Genomic DNA, 20,534 nt, shown 5'->3' with positions numbered 1-20,534 from the left:
CAGGTTGCTCAGTGAGCCAATCAAGAGCATCCTCTTTTAAAGATAAAACAAAAAGCCTCATCTTCACATCCTCATAATTAGCAGTGTTACACAATTTAAAGATACAAACATTAAAGTTTTTCATGTGATGTAGCACTAATGGCATTCTTACCTTGAAAGGAAGGCGACTTTTCAATAGCCTTGTTAGGGATATTGTGAGGATAGCCGTTTATGTTAGTGAAGTAACAAGGAGCAAAAAGATCATTCATGATGCTAGGCTCAACTTGTTCATGAAAAAGAAAATGAATATCAGAAATGGCCTCTTGCCCAAGACTAGCAAGAGCTCTACTACGAGGAGTTTTATTCAACCTCTCTCTAAAACCCCTTTTAGGATCAGGAGAGGGGATAACTAGACCAGTGTTGTGAAAAGCGCGATTTAATCGCGCTTTTTTCAAAAGATTGCGCTTTTTCCTACTGCCGATTTAATCGCGCGTTTTATACCAAAAAAGCGGCTATATTTTTTTTGCCAATTTTTTTTCCGAAAAAGCGTGCTTTTTTCGAAAAAAATCGCGCTTTTTTCGGAAAAAAGCTCCGGGTGTCGGGGCAGCGGGTTTTATAATGCGATTTTGGATTTTTTTTGGTCATTTGGACAGTGGGCGCGCGCAGAAGGAGGAGGAAGTCTTGGAGAGAGCAGCTGGAGGGTTTGTGACCAAATCTAAGTGCTTATAGGACAAATTCAAGAGGAGACCACCAATTTCTCCATAGAAACGGTATGTGGATTAATTTTTTTTTGTTTTCCTTGTTTAAAAACATTGTTTTTCATTGTTTTTGGTTGGGAAACTTCATATGGGCACCATTTTCCTTTTGTTTTCATTGTTTTTAAAGAATTTTTTGTATTTTTTCATTGATTTGGGATGGGTAACTTGGTATGACTATGGGAACCAATTTTATTTTTTTTTCATTTTTTTTAAACATTGTTTATGTTTTTTCATTGTTTTTGGCATTTGCCATTTGGTTGGGTAACTTGGGTTTGGAACTTTGGATTCTGGAAATTTGTAACTTGTAATTTTGTAAATGCTAAATTGTAATCTTAAATTCCTATTTCCTAATCCTTATTTTCCCATAGGTTTGCAAATTCAAAATTCAAAAACAAACATGCCAAGGAAATTGGATCCTTTCTGGGAATATGGTGAACCTAAAGCTCCGAATGATAGACAAAACTTGAATTGCAAGTTGTGTGGAAAGGAGATACGCGGGGGGGTGTACAGGTTGAAGTTTCACCTTGCACATATCCCTGGACATGATGTGGGGCCCTGTATAAATACAAATCCTGAACTTATCCAAAGAGCCATGAGAGAATTGGGAGAATTAGAGCACACTAGAGAGGCCAAAGAAGAACTCAAAAGGCAACTAAAAAGGTCAGCTGAAGGAAGTGGGCCAAGTGGCACTGGTTCTATTTCAGCATCAGTCAATCCGGTAGCTGCATCATCATTTTTTGTTCCTCGAACCACACCTGGTTCACAACCATCTATTGGTTCAATGCTAAAAAGCACTGAAAAAGAACAAGCTGACAGGTTGATGGCAAAATTTCTCCTCTGGAGTGATATTCCTTTCATCATTGTAAGGAATAATCCATTTTTCCGACCTACTGTTGATGCTATTGCTAGTGTTGGCCCGGGGTACAAAATCCCTTCTTATCATGATTTCAGAGGTCGGATTCTTCAAGATGAAAAGCGTGACTGCACCCAAAGATTGGAGGATTTTAGGGCATCATGGGCACAAATAGGATGCACTGTTATGTCAGATGGTTGGACTGACCAAAAGGGGAGAACCCTTATAAACTTCTTGGTTAGTTGTCCCGAGGGGACTATGTTTATCATATCTGTTGATGCATCTCATCAAATCAAAGATGCAAGAACTTTATGTGATTTGCTGGATGTGTTTATTTTAGAGGTGGGTGAACAACATGTTGTCCAAGTCATAACGGACAATGCTGCAAATTATGTTGCTGCTGGTAGAATGCTTATGGACAGGCATCCTACTTTATTTTGAACACCTTGTGCTACCCATTGTATTGATTTGATGTTAGAGGACATAGGGAAAATTCCCTTTGTCAAAGATATTGTTGACTCATCAAAAAGCATCACAAAATTTATATATAATCATACATCTGTGCTTAGCTTGATGAGAAGATTCACCAACAACAAAGAGTTGGTGCGCCCCGCTATTACACGGTTTGTCACGAGTTTCATATCTCTTCAATCCCTCTTGAATTCTATGTGGGATGTGAAGAGAATGTTTCTTTCAGAGGAGTGGTGTGCTTTGTCAATGAGTCGCAAACCAGAAGGAGAGGCCGTATGCAGACTAGTTTCATACCGGGAAGACTTCTGGGCCGGAGTGCAGGAGGTGTGCGCCGTTATTGAACCTTTGGTAAAGGTTCTTCGGTTGGTTGATGGTGAGAAGCCCGCAATGGGCTATTTGTATGAAGCCATGGACAGGGCCAAAGAAGCCATTCGGGCCTACTATGATGATAAGGGAGATGATGGGTTTTAGAAACAACTCCTTCTATGGGGAGTGATTGATGAGCGATGGAACAACACACTCCATCGTCCCATTCATGCTACTGGGCTTTTCCTGAACCCTGCATTTTCTTATGCATGTGGGTTTGATTTTGATGCTGAGATCATGGATGGATTCTTATCCTGTGTCCAGAAGATGGTGCGATCTTCAGAACAACGTATAGAGATCTCTAAACAAATTGAGACATATAAGATGGTAGGTGGCACATTTGGCTTTGAGATGGCTATCACTGATAGGACGATTAAAATGCCAGGTATTTTTTAGTTTGTAACTTTGTTTCAAATTTCATTGTCTCTTCAAATTCCATTTTTTTCTTATGTTTATTTAAAATTTTATTTGTAATTTTGTTGTAGATGCATGGTGGAAAATGTATGGTGGCAGAGTACCCCTTTTGCAAAAGCTTGCCGTACGCATCCTCAGCCAAACATGCAGCTCCTCAGGATGTGAGCGCAACTGGAGTGTATTTGAAAAAATACACAACAAGAAGCGCAACAGGTTAACACTTAAACATTTAAAATATTGCAAATTTCCAAATAAATTTTTGAATTCATTAAACAATATTTTTTTTATAATATTAATTATTAATTATTATTTCATGATCTTTGTATAGGTTGGAGTCCCAGCGACTTAATGACATGGTCTACGTCTACTACAATCTTCGATTGTGGGTGAGGCAACTTGAGAGGACACCTGATGTGGATGCCATCTCATTGGATGGGATTGACACCACTGCTGCATGGAGGGTTGAGGCCGAGAGGCCTCTCATGGATTCTACTGATGATTGGTTAGTGCAGGATGTAGTGGAGGGGGAGGAGGAGCAGGAGCAGGAGGAGGAGCAGGTGGAGGAGGAGGAAGAGGAGGAGGAGGTGACACCGCCTACCCGGGCTACCACTGCCACCAGTAGAGGACGTGGTCTACCTCCTGTAGCTCCTACTTCTAGTTCTTCAGCTTCTAGAGCACATCAGACTCCACTTCCATTTCCACCAGCACAGGCACCAACATCTACATCTAGAGGGAAAGGGAAAGCTGTGACATTTTCTCGCAAGAGGGGCAGAGGAAATCAATAGGATTAGACTTTCATTTTATTGTATATGACATTATGACATGATGAGATACATTATCATATTTTTTGTTGATATTTTGAGGTTGAGTTGGGACTCAGGAGTCAGGACTTACTATTCAGGACATGATTCAATGTTATGTGTGATTTTAGCGCTAGAAATGATATTAAACATCTTATATATTAGTTTTTTTATCATATTTATGTGTCAATGTATTTATTTTATGTTGTAGACGGTTTAGATATTAAAAAAAATGAAAAAAAATGAATATTTTTGTACCAAACGCTTTTTTCCCGATTTTTCCGATTTTTTTTCCGATTCGTTCCCCGCGCCGATTTAATCCCGCTCGCGCTTTTCACAACATTGAACTAGACCACTTGAATTTCTCGTAGTAGATACTCTTGCAAAATTTGGATTGAGTGGAGTCGCCACTTGAACAAGAATCTAAATCTAAAGTTCAAAAATGCTAAAACCAAAATGTTAGTCGATTTCCCAAGTACAAGAAAGCTTGTCCCCGACAACGGCGCCAAATATGTTGATCTTGCCGCCTACACCTACCTACAAGTCAGTGAGAAAAGCCTTCAAACCCACAAGGTATGGTTGGTGACAGGGAACTCAGAGAAGGGGCTGTCACACTAAATCCCTTCTCTCTTCGTTTTAAGCTATCTCCTAGGTTAGCTAAGGGGGGTGGTCCCTAATGAAAAGTTAAAAAGAGATGTGAGTTTCTAGGAGAATTGTTAGAGTTAAATAGATTATTTCTTTAAGATTTATAAGCAAAACTGATATGAGCAATAACCATCATAAGATAAGCATGAAATACATAAACAACCAGTGCCTTCCAAATATTTGCTATTTAAGAAATGAAATTGTATTTTGCTTAAAACAAAAGTAGAATGCTTCAAAACTTGAAAGCAAAGCAATCCTAAAATGGAGACAAAGATGACATGAAAGAGTTAAAATGATAATCCATAATTAGTGTACAAGAACTAGATCAAGACATGCAAGTAGAATTCCATACTTGTCTAGTTAAAACAATGCTCTAGGTAGCAAATAAAATCTTTGAAAGCACAAGATATTGATCAAGAAAAATATTTAATTTAAATTTATGTGATCTTACTAGGCTAGAGGAAAGGAAACTCCCTTTTTCAAAATCGTTTGATGAGATCCTTGAGGCAAACCGATTGGGTCCTTCTATTCTTGATCTTGGGAGTTAGTTCGTCTATTGGAGAGCTACCCCACGCCCAAGTGAATTCTTCAACCAAAAAGGACTCTACACACTTGGAAAAAGATGTCAGCAATCATAAGGGATTAGATTATACAATGGAGGACAAGGCTAGAGATTTTACCAAAAATCTTCTAGTGATCCTCTTCCTAGAGTATTTCTCTAACCCAAAAACCATACAAGATAGCTTGCATATGTTAATCCAAACAAATGGCAAAATGATAACTAGCATATTCCAACATACATGTAGAATGTAAAGTACAACAATTGAAATAACATCACCTTAAGAAATGGAAGGAGAACACCAACACAATAGTACCCCAAAGTCTCTTTTATTATATGAAAGATGAATACAAAATCCAGCAGAGTCTCTGAGCCCAACAACTCATTTTATGATACAAAGATGAGAACCAAAGCTCATTTAAATAAGCAAATGGGAGATGATCCCAGGGAAAATTCAAATGATAAGTGTAGCAATGGTGAAGATCTCAATGCTCTAGCAAATTTCCAAGTGGTTGCTTGACTGTTGTAAGTGGCATCTTTGACTGCTTGACTGTCCATTGAATATCTTCAGATCTGCTGTGTGTATTCCTTGTGAGGATCAACATATCCTCTTGCTGTCCATGTGTAGAAATCTGTGTGTTATCATCAACATATAACTGCCTGTAGAGTGTTGTAATGAATTGCGTGTGGCTGCCCTCGTGTAACCTTAATTTCTGTGCGTATATCCTCATGTGGGCTGGCAGCGTTGACTGCTGTGTTAACTACCAAATAGATCTGCATATCTAGCTTTTTTATTGGCTGTTAGTGGGAGAAAGTGGAGAACAAAAATTGTGCCATGTGGCAGTTCTGTCCCCACTTAAACTTTTCCAAATCCGTTACATTTTAAAACTGAGTTTTTGAACCCTTTTAAATAATTCGTGGACCTCCAACACTAATCGATGACTTCGCTGATTTGTCCCCCACTACTTGTGGGCCTCATGGTTGGACCATTTGACTTGGAACTTTGACTATGACTTATGCTTTTGACTTGTAGGTAGGTGTAGGCGGCAGGGTCAACGACCCTCAAGTGTCAAGAGTCAGGGCTCATTAGTTTTTTTGACACTCTTACAGGTTGGAGTTCTCATGCCTCAATGATTTAGTGTATGTGCATTACAATATCCGACTTCAAGTGAAGCAAATAGAAGCACCAATTGATCCAGATGCCATTTCCTTAGACAATATGATGTATTGTCTCAGTGGAGGGTGCAGTCTGAGGTGCCCATCTTGGAGGAGTCACCTTCATGGTTAGAGCCAGAGGATCCATTAGAAGAGGGGCAACAAGAGGAGGAGGGCTCGGGGGAGGAGCAACATGAGGAGGGGCAGGAGGAAGAGGAGAAGGAAGAGGAGACTATGGGAGCATCAACATCAACACCTTCTATTATAGATATAGGAGAGCACAACTCCATACCTAGCACTCGTTATTTGACATTAGATGCAGGGGCGGGGCCTTCTATTGCTAGGGGAAGGCCTGACAAACAACACATCATGTTTTCCTGTAAAAGGGGGAGAGGGCACTGATTTTAGATAGATAGCTTCTAGTTTTATATGTTTTGTTACATATAACTCATGATGATGAGATACTTTTATATATGTGATGTTATTTTTTATTGGTTCTCCACGTTTGAGTTCTTGATTGACAATTCAGGGGTCAACAGGATTTGGTATCGCCTTTGATGTATCATTTTTATTTTACATCGTACATATTAGTGCTTTCTTCATATTTATGTGCCAATGTGTTTCTCTCATGTTGTTATTGCTTTATATGTTTAAAACTCTGAAAAAAATGAATATATTATGCATTTTTTATGCTTGTCGATATTTTCACCGATATTGCCAATAAGATGTTTTCTGGACCCTTTCCGATATTTTGCCGATACCGATATTTTCAATACTGCGAATCCAAACCTCTTTAGGATGTCCACAGTATATTTTCCCTGAACCAGAAAGATACCATCTTTGTTCTGCCAGACTTCCAACCTAAGGAAGTAATGCATAAGGCCAAGATCTTTCATTTCAAATCTTTCCGTGAGTTCCTTTTTACACCACTCAATTAAGTGGTCTTCCCCTGTTAGAAAGATATCATCAACATATAGGACTACAAATAGAGGTTGATTCTTGATCATCCTGAGAATCGAGATACAAGTTAGAATCAACATCATTGCTTTGAAAGCCAAAATCTTTAAGAAAATTGTCCATGGTTTCATACCATAACTGAGGAGCCTGTTTAAGGCCGTACAAAGCCTTCCTTAGCTTGCATACATGTGAGTCTTTGCTATGCAAAATAAAGCCTTATGGTTGTTCAACATAAACTTCCTGCTCTACATTTCCATTTAGAAAAGTAGTTTTGACATCCATTTGATGTAACTTCCAACCAAATATAGAGGCTAAAGAAATGATTGTACGAATAGAAGTATACCTTGCCATTGGTGCAAATGTCTCGTCATAATCAATGCCTTCCTTTTGGGTGAAACCACGGGCAACAAACCTTGCCTTAAACTTTTCAATGCTACCATCTGCAACATGTTTAATCTTGTATATCCACTTAGATGAAACAACTGATTTATCAGTAGGTCTTGGAACAATATCCCATACATTATTCTTCATTATAGATTTATATTCTTCGAGCATTGCATCTTTCCAAACTTATAATTTATTTGCTTCATCAAAAGTAGAAGGTTCAGATTCACTTAAGTTGCTGACAAGTGCTACATAACCACCATACCTATGAGGTCTTTTGCTTTCCCTGAATGTGCCTTTGGGAGCAGCTATCTTTTCTACTTCTTGTAGAATTTCCCTGGCCCAAGATGGTTTTCTTTTAACAAGAGCTTCTTCAAGTGATTTTTCTAGGACTTTAGTAGGCTCAAGGGACAAGTCATGATCCATGGGATCATCTTGGTTTCTCTCCCTTTGACTCCCTGAACCCGAACTTTCAGTAGAAGGAGAGGTATGCTCATTTTCAGTTTCAAGCTGAATTTCTTTTGAATTTCTAAACGATGCTTCTTCATGGAAGGTGACATCTCGACTCACCTCGATTTTTCTTTGACCAGGTATATAAATTCTGTAGGCTTTGGATGACTCAATATATCCCACAAATATGCCTTTTATCTTGGAGGGTTCTAGTTTGGACCTCTTGTCCTTGGGAACATGAATGTAAACTGGGCAACCAAAGACTCTAAAGTGTCTTACATCAGGCTTGATTCTAGTGAAGGCTTCTTCAGGTGTTTTATCCTTGTGAATGGAATGAGGGCTACAGTTTTGAATGTAAACAACTGTCCTGGTAGCTTTGGCCCAAAGAGAGATAGGAAGGTCTTGGTCAAACATTATTGCTTTGGAGACTTCAACAATGGTTCTATTTTTCCTCTCAGCTACTCCATTTTGCTCAGGATTATAAGGGGCAGTCAATTGTTTTCTTATGCCATGTTCTTTACAGAAATCCACAAAAGAATGGTATTCATACTCCCCCCCCATTATCAGACCTAAGAGTTTTAATCTTCTTATTATTTTGATTTTCCACTAGTGCTTTAAATTGATTGAATTGCTCAAAGGTCTCATTCTTGTTTTCATGAAATAAACCCAACATTTTCTAGAGAAGTCATCAATCAAAAGATACATAGTCCAAATAGCCACTCAAGGGAGGACAAGTCATAGGACCACATATATCTGAATGAATTAGCTCTGGGATATCTCTATCACTGCAATTAAATGATTTCTTTGTAGTTTTCCCAAGCAAACACCCTTTGCAAACTTCAGTTTTTGAAAGTGAAATATGGGGCAAGCCTCTTACCATGTGATGTAGATCTGGAAGTGCCTTGTGGAAGAGATGGTCGAACCTCCTATGCCAAAGCTCGCTATTGCTGACAGTATTTTGAACAAGAGCTTGAATGGGATAGCCAGTGAGCTTGTAAAGTCCACCTTTGCAAATTCCAATTGCTTCAGCTTCCTGGATGCCTTTTTCTTTCGGCCATAGATATGCTTGCTCATCTATAAAGGCAATTCTGAAGCCTTTCTTTTCCAAGGTAGATACTGAAATAAGGTTCTTCTTCATGTCTGATACATGTAAAACATCATTAAGATGCAAGATAGATCCTGAATCTAGTTGTAAGGATATGGACCCAACTCCAATAATCTCATGATTGGAGTCATCTCCTAATTCCACCTGAACACCAAATGATTTCTTCTTGTAGTTTGTAAGGATCTCTTTGTAACCTGTCATGTGGATGGAGGCACCACTATCAATCAGCCACGTGTCTCGCTTGGAAGACACCGAACCAGAGAGAGCTGAAATTTCCAAGTATTCCTTCCTGCCTTTACTTGTTCTTGGAAAGAACTCCTAGTTCTTCTTCTTGGATTTTCTTCTTTAGCAGTAGAAACATATTGTTTTCCTTTGTTATAATTACCTCTCTTCCTGAACCTGCAGTCTTTAGCCATGTGTCCCAATTTGTTGCAATTATAACATTTAATCTTTGAAATATCAAAGTGTTTACCTTTATAGTGCACTTTACCTTTCTCCTTTTGATCATCCTTGGGAGTGGAAGTCCTTTGGAAGGGTGGTCTCCTTCCTCTTTTCCTTGTTTTGGTGGCAAGTGCATGAATCTCATCCTTGGAGGTTCCTTCTCTGATCATTACTTTGCTTTCTTCTTCGACACAATCATGCCAAAGTCTCTCAAAAGTAGGCTGTTCATCTCTTCCACTTACGCTTGAAAGGAAAGTTCCCCAAGAAGAAGGAAGGCCATCATAAATGGCCTGCACCAAATCATCATCTTCCACATTGACTCCAACTACTAAAAGTTGTTCTCATATTTGCTTAATCTTTGAGCAAAAATCTGCAACAATCTCTCCCTTTTCTAGCTTTAGGAATTTTAGTTTATGTTTCAAGTATCTCTTTTGACTTGTTGTAGACTTCTCATATAGACTGGAAAGTGAATCCATACATTGTTTTGGAGTCATTGCAACTGTCATTACCCCCAGGACATTATCCTTCACAGAATCAAATATAATTCTCCTTGCTTTTCCCTGGTTTCTATCAAAAGCAGCACCCCCAACAATGGAGGTAGGGCGCTCTGGTTCAGAATTGATAAAGTGGAGCAATTCTTGCTCTTGAAGGATGTTAGTGATCCTCATCTTCCAAACATGAAAGTTGGAGGACCCTTCCAATCGGTCTTCCTTCTGAACAACAGTGGAGGAGGAAGCCATAACTCAACCTGCAAATAAACCTTGTGTAGATCTAGAAAAATAAGCCTCTGATCTATGTGGAGTTTGAATGCTGCAAGTCAGAGCTCTACACACCCTGCTCTGATACCATGTTAAAATTTTCTTAACTCAAGATGACTGTTGTCCTATGTTTCTTTATCAAATAACCCAGATCTTGAATTACTTCAATAACAAAATTAAAATTTTGAACTTGTAGCAATCACATATATAGCTGAAAATATAAACAACAGAAACTAACTTTTCAAGTACACATGAAATTATGTTCTTCAAATCAGCTTATTGTAAATGATCAAAACTTATAAGGACACCTCAAAACTGAGGATTTCAGCCTTCTAGGCACTCAAATTTGCTAGATTTTATTGGTGTTCACTTAGATCTGTTCTCTCTAGACACAAGTGTGCCCCCCCCTCCTTCTTCTAATTTTACAATGACATCTTTAATGTAATAATACCTTTATAAACTTAGGCAAACTTAGGCTTTTAGCCTTTACATCATAACATTACATTATAACATCTCAACTAGTCACTAGGACTAGGAGTTTACATGAGAAGCACTTTTACATGACTCAAGGCTTTTACATAGACATTTATATAAACATTTTATGACTCTCTCAACCAACATGGTCCATTCACTTGCAATTACATTTAAGTACTTATGTTCAAGATAGCAATAAGAAGAAGGTCTTTTCCATGTAATCATTTAGTACTACAACTTGAACACTTGTTAGAGTAAGCCTAGGAGGGGCTAGGTCCTAGGTAGTCACATCACAACAAGCCAAGGAGTCCATCATACTAGTACTAGCTCATAGGACTTCTTCATTCATCCTAACTCTTGCTAGAGTGAGCCTTGACTGTTGCTTAAAGAGCTCACAAAACATTGCCTTGGATTTTGCACATGGCTCACCAAGCATCCAGTAACTGTGAAAATTTCTTAATCTAACAAACCATAAATCCTACTGCAGTAAACTGATTTGCATTACCTACTTGTGTTCTTCAGTTTAACAAGTTATTTTAAGAAATATTCAGAAAATATTAATGCAAATACACTGCAGCCTACACCAATATACAAATCAAGTACTGAAAAATAAATGAGACAATCACACAAAGGACACACTTATTTTTGGACTAAACGTCCCCGAAAAAACCCAATGCGGGAAAACCGGTGCAACAACTTTGAGGGTTTTCTATTATTAAGCAGTAGTTCTGAATACAAATGTTGGTTGCCCTCCCGGCAAACCAGTGACAGAGAAATACAATGGCGGAAAACCTAAGTGAGTTTTAGCTCACTTCACCCGGCAGTAAAACTGGCTAGCCCCGGCTACAACTGCGTTGCCCCTTTGCAGTAACATTGTCAGATCATTGCAACTAACTTTTCAAGTACACATGAAATTATGTTCTTCAAATCAGCTTATTGTAAATGATCAAAACTTATAAGGACACCTCAAAACTGAGGATTTCAGCCTTCTAGGCACTCAAATTTGCTAGATTTTATTGGTGTTCACTTAGATCTGTTCTCTCTAGACACAAGTGTGCCCCCCCCTCCTTCTTCTAATTTTACAATGACATCTTTAATGTAATAATACCTTTATAAACTTAGGCAAACTTAGGCTTTTAGCCTTTACATCATAACATTACATTATAACATCTCAACTAGTCACTAGGACTAGGAGTTTACATGAGAAGCACTTTTACATGACTCAAGGCTTTTACATAGACATTTATATAAACATTTTATGACTCTCTCAACCAACATGGTCCATTCACTTGCAATTACATTTAAGTACTTATGTTCAAGATAGCAATAAGAAGAAGGTCTTTTCCATGTAATCATTTAGTACTACAACTTGAACACTTGTTAGAGTAAGCCTACTGCAGTTTATCATAATGCTGATGTGATTGCCAATTGTGAAAATTTAAATAAATTGCTCTAGCATAGAACATACCAAAAATTAACAAGTGTGCCCCCCCCTCCTTCTTCTAATTTTACAATGACATCTTTAATGTAATAATACCTTTATAAACTTAGGCAAACTTAGGCTTTTAGCCTTTACATCATAACATTACATTATAACATCTCAACTAGTCACTAGGACTAGGAGTTTACATGAGAAGCACTTTTACATGACTCAAGGCTTTTACATAGACATTTATATAAACATTTTATGACTCTCTCAACCAACATGGTCCATTCACTTGCAATTACATTTAAGTACTTATGTTCAAGATAGCAATAAGAAGAAGGTCTTTTCCATGTAATCATTTAGTACTACAACTTGAACACTTGTTAGAGTAAGCCTAGGAGGGGCTAGGTCCTAGGTAGTCACATCACAACAAGCCAAGTTAAATTGGCAACTAGGGCCAAACTCCATGTGGATCAGCTTATTTATGACAGCTGATATTTTTATTGGATCCCTCTCGTCGAGAGGTGTAGGATTGATCCAAAGATCATCCGATTCCGATAAGTATTTATGGAGATATGAATTTATTTTGTTTATATAATTATTACCAAGCCGACCAGCAACTTGAGTAGGCTCAGAAGCCCAATAGACGTGTCTATTCATCATCTACGTTCTAGTATAAATTGGTGAGGATTTGAAGTCATTTTAACACACATTCTTGGTGTGTTCTCCTCCTCTCCAGGTCTTGGGTTTTTGGAGAAGGAGGGACACCTAAAATATACATTTGCTGATGCCCTAGCCGTAGTAGCTGATGCCCTAGCCACAGTTCAGTTGTGCCCTAGCCGCAGTGCAGATGATGCCCTAGCCGCAGGCTTATAAGAAGATCTAAATGCAGATAAGAGGAGACTTATGTGCAGCATGAATAAGCCCCTATACGCTGTCTCAAGAGGCTCAATCTGCAGATGAAAGGAGGGCTAATATAGACCCTAAATGAAGGCCTGAATCCACTGTCTATTGACCCTATGCACAGCTCCTTATCCACAGTCAAAATCTGCCTTATCCGCAGTCAAAGAAGGAGGTTCCAGTCACCGAAAATGGAGGCCTCAAGCAGCTGTAAAACTGTGCCTTAAACCGCAGTCCAAACAAGGAGTTTAAGCTGCAGTGCAGGTGTGCCCTAATCCGCTGTCAAAGTAGGGCTAGTGCTGCCCTAGTCACAGTCCTAAAGGAGGTCATAATCAGCAGCAAATAAAGGAGGAAGGCTGTAGTTAAAGGAGACCTTATCACAGTATGAAAGGACCCTTAGACGCAGCAGGAAAGTGAATCTAAAACGCAGCAAGGTAACTATATTACAGCATGAAGGATCAATGATAATGTCACATTGCTGTAGGTGACAGCAAGGCTGTTTGAGCATGTTAGTATTGCTCCTAAGCTCGATTTAAAGGGAAGGAGAATCCGTTATAAAGAGGAGATTGAGGCTGCTATGTAAGGGCTGTTTGAATCACTGTTTGAAGGAACGTAGTTGCAGTCCAACTGTCCACTGCTGGGCTAGGCCGCAGGCCATAGCCAGCAGTTGGAGGCCTTTATCTAGTAGCTGTGTTCAGAAGGTAAGCAGCCCTATAAGGCAGCGTATCATTGGAGGATTGTATGAAAGCTAGCTGCAGTAATCAGGTGAACTGTGGGGCATGGTTAAGGTGTTGTGGCTCTCAGAGGGTGCCCTAACAAATGACCAGGTCTGCCATGCACCAGTCCTTATGAAAGGTACCAGATTAGCAGCCTTGACATGATCAGTGAAGCAGCAAAGGAAGGAGAGTCTCATGGAAGGAAAGCTTCAGTAATATGGGTAACTGACTGAGCTGTTCATCTGCTACATATCTTCAGTCCTTGGGATCAGATCTGCAACCTCATTGTGTCATCTTCAAGGTGAAGATCTCTGATGTCTGATCTCCTATTTGGCAAGTCAAGTATTGACTTAAAATCATTGTACTCTATCTCTCTCTCTCTGCTGAACTTTGAAGATAAAAGAAGATTTGATCAAAGGGTTTCCCCACACATTGTGGGGTTTGTCCCTGGCTTGCGCCATATCTTGTGTCCTCTTGTCTTGGCTTGTCTTCTGCGTTTTATATTTATGTTCTATCTGCAGTTTATCATAATGCTGATGTGATTGCCAATTGTGAAAATTTAAATAAATTGCTCTAGCATAGAACATACCAAAAATTAACATGGTATCAGAGCTGAGGTGAAGACAATGCCCAAGCAAGAGTGAAAGAGCAATCACCAAAGGCAGTTGGGACAAGACAGAAGGATCAATGGGTTCCCCATAATTCACCTAGGGTGAAGTCAAAGCAGAGAATGTTATCAGAATAACGTAGCAGAAGTTTCTGATGGCCCATCTAATGATCCCTTCATTGGGAAGTTCGGTTCTAAGGGTGAAAGGAAAGGCAGATGCCTTGTTGAAATAAGTTCGGCCGTTATGCGAAGGAGTGTCCGAATGGCAGGGACACATCTCTTGATGAAGATAACAATCATTCCTGGGACATCTTCAATAATCAAAGGAATGACTGGTAATGCAGGTCATCAAGGAAGTGGTCGAATCCTCCACGAAAGCAAGAAACCCCTGAATCTCTTTTATGTACCTGATCGCAAGAAGAACCCGATGACCATCTCGGAAATGGAAATCAAAGGTTACAAGATGGCACTTATCAATGGAAAGGTACGTGTTTGAAAATATATCTTGTTAAGATGTTTTGAGTTCTGGGTTGTATCAAGTTGCTGGAAGTCCACTGGGGACCATGTCCGTTGACTCAGCACTGGAGGTCTGTGAGTCAGATGGTGACTCGGATGCTTGAATTCAAAGAGGAGCATGTAGGTACATGTTTGAAATGTACCGAAGGAAAATATTATAAGGGGACCATTCCCTTCATGCAGCAGGTCCACAGGCTTGGAACAACCCGAGGAGTTTAAGACTCATGATCGGGAATCTCATGTATACAGGTGGAAGAAAGCTCTCTATGGCTTGAAGCAAAACACCTCGGGCATAGTATGAGAGGATTGATAGCTGTCTAATGCAGCTGAGACTCACCAGGAGTGAAACTGATCCAAACCATTACTCGAAGGTTGTGGATGATAAACCTCTCATACCAGCACCTATGTCTGACAGATGCAGACCCTCTCATTTATAGGAGATAGAGGGAGTTGGATTCTGAATGTGAAAAGATAAGCTGCAAGCCTGTGACTACCTCAAGGGTCTTAACTTTCAGAAGTTATATGGTAGTGATGTCGGACCTGATTTGGGAAATGCCTCTGAGTTTTATAAACTCATTCGCGTTGATGTTCTTGGAGAACCTCTGTCCGGACATCTGTGTTGCAGTTAGCATGGTGAGCTCATATTTGGTTGAGCCTCACTGGATTGGTGCCAAGAATCTTCTGAGGTATCTTCAGGGCACAATCTCTCATGGATTGAGATACACTGCCGAAAAGATGAAATTGCATTATTATTCGAATGTTGAATGGGCAGGCAGTGTGGAGGATCACTAAAGCACTTTTAAGTGCTCTTTCTCTTTGGAATCTGCCTCGATACCCTGGATGAGCAGGAAGCAGACGTCGGTGACTCTGAGCATCACCAAGGCAGAATACATTGCTGCTAGTATGGCCTTCTGTGAGGCAGTCTGGTTGCTGAAGCTCTTCAGTGAGCTGTTTGTTCACATGATGAGTACCACTGTGATTCTTTGTGACAACCAGAGGTGGGATTCGATTATTGAGGAATCCCGTATTCGTCGATTGCTCCAGCAGATAGACATCATGGTAAGTCGATGAGCAAGGAGGCTCCATCGCATTAGGATGATGCACAGGACAGAGCCCCTAGGAAAGATCAAATTTGTGATTTTCCTGAACGACTTGGAGTCGTCGAGAGACCTTTGAAGAAGGGTCCTACATGTTGTATACATTGAGCTCTGGGAGCTCTGGGGGGCTTACAGAATCTACTGGAGCAACATATGACCACAGGGTGACTCACCCTCCCCTGGTGGTGTGCACTGGAACAAGATGATTCGCTCTCTTGTGGGACAAGATGATTCGCTCTCTTGTGGAACAGGATGATTCGCTCTCCTGTGTAGCAGGATTGATTAGTTCTCCTGTGAGGCCTGGATTGATGTGTTCTCCATGGCGATTGTGGCAGGATGATTAGTTCTCCTGTGAGGCCTGGATTGATGTGTTCTCCATGGCGATTGTAGCAGGATTGATGTGTTCTCCTGTTAGGACAGGATTGATTAAGTTCTCCTGTCGAGGCATCCTACCCATGCAGTCTGGGACTCATGGGAAGTACCTCTCATCTGATCAATGAGCAGGGAAATGAAGTTAGGGACCATAGTAGTACCGATGGACGCATCGTTGTATCTACCGTACTCCCTATGCTAGGATGACCTCCATTGATCTGGGATCAATGATACTGGTCTGGGACCAGTGGTAGGAGTTGTACATACTATGACGCTGACTTCGGGTCAGCTGTGACTGGTCTGGGACCAGTGGTACATACTCCGAGACTGACTTTGTGTCAGTGCAGTACTGATCTGGGACCAGTGAGAGTGGTACATACTATGACACTGACTTCGGGTCGGTTGAAACTGGTCTGGGACCAGTGGTACACTCTCTGAGACTGCGATACTGGTCTGGGACCAGTGGTAGGAGTGGTACTTACTATGAAGCTGACTTCGGGTCGGCTGAGACTAGTCTGGGACTAGTGGTACGCACTCTGAGACTGACTTCGGGTCAGTGGAGAATGGTATGAGACATTCTCGATCAATTCTTCTTCTTCATAGTTCAGCAGAGCTGAGCAGAGCAGAGCTAGCAGAGCCAGCAGAGCTGAGCAGAGCAGAGCCAGCAGAGCTGAGCAGAGCAGAGCCAGCAGAGCTGAGCAAAGCAGAGTTAGCAGAGCCAGCAGAGCTGAGCAGAGTTGGGCAGAGCAGTGCAGGGCACTGATGGCCGAGATTGTACAGTCGGACTTATGGATCACTGGATGGAGTTCTCCCTAGTTGAGAGGGAGTGTTAAATTGGCAACTAGGGCCAAACTCCATGTGGATCAGCTTATTTATGACAGCTGATATTTTTATTGGATCCCTCTCGTCGAGAGGTGTAGGATTGATCCAAAGATCATCCGATTCCGATAAGTATTTATGGAGATATGAATTTATTTTGTTTATATAATTATTACCAAGCCGACCAGCAACTTGAGTAGGCTCAGAAGCCCAATAGACGTGTCTATTCATCATCTACGTTCTAGTATAAATTGGTGAGGATTTGAAGTCATTTTAACACACATTCTTGGTGTGTTCTCCTCCTCTCCACGTCTTGGGTTTTTGGAGAAGGAGGGACACCTAAAATATACATTTGCTGATGCCCTAGCCGCAGTAGCTGATGCCCTAGCCACAGTTCAGTTGTGCCCTAGCCGCAGTGCAGATGATGCCCTAGCCGCAGGCTTATAAGAAGATCTAAATGCAGATAAGAGGAGACTTATGTGCAGCATGAATAAGCCCCTATACGCTGTCTCAAGAGGCTCAATCTGCAGATGAAAGGAGGGCTAATATAGACCCTAAATGAAGGCCTGAATCCGCTGTCTATTGACCCTATGCACAGCTCCTTATCCACAGTCAAAATCTGCCTTATCCGCAGTCAAAGAAGGAGGTTCCAGTCACCGAAAATGGAGGTCTCAAGCAGCTGTAAAACTGTGCCTTAAACCGCAGTCCAAACAAGGAGTTTAAGCTGCAGTGCAGGTGTGCCCTAATCCGCTGTCAAAGTAGGGCTAGTGCTGCCCTAGTCACAGTCCTAAAGGAGGTCATAATCAGCAGCAAATAAAGGAGGAAGGCTGTAGTTAAAGGAGACCTTATCACAGTATGAAAGGACCCTTAGACGCAGCAGGAAAGTGAATCTAAAACGCAGCAAGGTAACTATATTACAGCATGAAGGATCAATGATAATGTCACATTGCTGTAGGTGACAGCAAGGCTGTTTGAGCATGTTAGTATTGCTCCTAAGCTCGATTTAAAGGGAAGGAGAATCCGTTATAAAGAGGAGATTGAGGCTGCTATGTAAGGGCTGTTTGAATCACTGTTTGAAGGAACGTAGTTGCAGTCCAACTGTCCACTGCTGGGCTAGGCCGCAGGCCATAGCCAGCAGTTGGAGGCCTTTATCTAGTAGCTGCGTTCAGAAGGTAAGCAGCCCTATAAGGCAGCGTATCATTGGAGGATTGTATGAAAGCTAGCTGCAGTAATCAGGTGAACTGTGGGGCATGGTTAAGGTGTTGTGGCTCTCAGAGGGTGCCCTAACAAATGACCAGGTCTGCCATGCACCAGTCCTTATGAAAGGTACCAGATTAGCAGCCTTGACATGATCAGTGAAGCAGCAAAGGAAGGAGAGTCTCATGGAAGGAAAGCTTCAGTAATATGGGTAACTGACTGAGCTGTTCATCTGCTACATATCTTCAGTCCTTGGGATCAGATCTGCAACCTCATTGTGTCATCTTCAAGGTGAAGATCTCTGATGTCTGATCTCCTATTTGGCAAGTCAAGTATTGACTTAAAATCATTGTACTCTATCTCTCTCTCTCTGCTGAACTTTGAAGATAAAAGAAGATTTGATCAAAGGGTTTCCCCACACATTGTGGGGTTTGTCCCTGGCTTGCGCCATATCTTGTGTCCTCTTGTCTTGGCTTGTCTTCTGCGTTTTATATTTATGTTCTATCTGCAGTTTATCATAATGCTGATGTGATTGCCAATTGTGAAAATTTAAATAAATTGCTCTAGCATAGAACATACCAAAAATTAACATGGTATCAGAGCTGAGGTGAAGACAATGCCCAAGCAAGAGTGAAAGAGCAATCACCAAAGGCAGTTGGGACAAGACAGAAGGATCAATGGGTTCCCCATAATTCACCTAGGGTGAAGTCAAAGCAGAGAATGTTATCAGAATGACGCAGCAGAAGTTTCTGATGGCCCATCTAATGATCCCTTCATTGGGAAGTTCGGTTCTAAGGGTGAAAGGAAAGGCAGATGCCTTGTTGAAATAAGTTCGGCCGTTATGCGAAGGAGTGTCCGAATGGCAGGGACACATCTCTTGATGAAGATAACAATCATTCCTGGGACATCTTCAATAATCAAAGGAATGACTGGTAATGCAGGTCATCAAGGAAGTGGTCGACTCCTCCACGAAAGCAAGAAACCCCTGAATCTCTTTTATGTACCTGATCGCAAGAAGAACCCGATGACCATCTCGGAAATGGAAATCAAAGGTTACAAGATGGCACTTATCAATGGAAAGGTACGTGTTTGAAAATATATCTTGTTAAGATGTTTTGAGTTCTGGGTTGTATCAAGTTGCTGGAAGTCCACTGGGGACCATGTCCGTTGACTCAGCACTGGAGGTCTGTGAGTCAGATGGTGACTCGGATGCTTGAATTCAAAGAGGAGCATGTAGGTACATGTTTGAAATGTACCGAAGGAAAATATTATAAGGGGACCATTCCCTTCATGCAGCAGGTCCACAGGCTTGGAACAACCCGAGGAGTTTAAGACTCATGATCGGGAATCTCATGTATACAGGTGGAAGAAAGCTCTCTATGGCTTGAAGCAAAACACCTCGGGCATAGTATGAGAGGATTGATAGCTGTCTAATGCAGCTGAGACTCACCAGGAGTGAAACTGATCCAAACCATTACTCGAAGGTTGTGGATGATAAACCTCTCATACCGGCACCTATGTCTGACAGATGCAGACCCTCTCATTTATAGGAGATAGAGGGAGTTGGATTCTGAATGTGAAAAGATAAGCTGCAAGCCTGTGACTACCTCAAGGGTCTTAACTTTCAGAAGTTATATGGTAGTGATGTCGGACCTGATTTGGGAAATGCCTCTGAGTTTTATAAACTCATTCGCGTTGATGTTCTTGGAGAACCTCTGTCCGGACATCTGTGTTGCAGTTAGCATGGTGAGCTCATATTTGGTTGAGCCTCACTGGATTGGTGCCAAGAATCTTCTGAGGTATCTTCAGGGCACAATCTCTCATGGATTGAGATACACTGCCGAAAAGATGAAATTGCATTATTATTCGAATGTTGAATGGGCAGGCAGTGTGGAGGATCACTAAAGCACTTTTAAGTGCTCTTTCTCTTTGGAATCTGCCTCGATACCCTGGATGAGCAGGAAGCAGACGTCGGTGACTCTGAGCATCACCAAGGCAGAATACATTGCTGCTAGTATGGCCTTCTGTGAGGCAGTCTGGTTGCTGAAGCTCTTCAGTGAGCTGTTTGTTCACATGATGAGTACCACTGTGATTCTTTGTGACAACCAGAGGTGGGATTCGATTATTGAGGAATCCCGTATTCGTCGATTGCTCCAGTAGATAGACATCATGGTAAGTCGATGAGCAAGGAGGCTCCATCGCATTAGGATGATGCACAGGACAGAGCCCCTAGGAAAGATCAAATTTGTGATTTTCCTGAACGACTTGGAGTCGTCGAGAGACCTTTGAAGAAGGGTCCTACATGTTGTATACAT

General features: G+C 41.0%; 2 protein-coding genes across 4 annotated transcripts in view; both read left to right on the top strand.

Moving 5' to 3' along the window:
• LOC149142721 (uncharacterized) overlaps window positions 1-3,626 on the top strand; it is a 53,209-nt gene extending 49,583 nt beyond the window's left edge. The window contains exons 2-3 of the mRNA XM_089448537.1: window positions 2,913-3,054; window positions 3,170-3,626. Of these exons, the coding sequence (XP_089304663.1) occupies window positions 2,913-3,054; window positions 3,170-3,626 (599 nt within the window). The remainder of the gene's footprint in view (window positions 1-2,912; window positions 3,055-3,169) is intronic.
• LOC149142720 (uncharacterized) overlaps window positions 1-20,534 on the top strand; it is a 517,619-nt gene that overhangs the window by 181,016 nt on the left and 316,069 nt on the right. The window lies entirely within an intron of this gene.

Source organism: Pinus tabuliformis, chromosome X (genome assembly GCF_031772625.1).
Source record: "Pinus tabuliformis cultivar Carrire ecotype Pingquan chromosome X, CPIR1, whole genome shotgun sequence".
Lineage (NCBI taxonomy): Eukaryota > Viridiplantae > Streptophyta > Pinopsida > Pinales > Pinaceae > Pinus > Pinus tabuliformis.
Note: the sequence above shows the minus strand (reverse complement) of the source record. Positions and strands in the feature narration are given on the sequence as shown.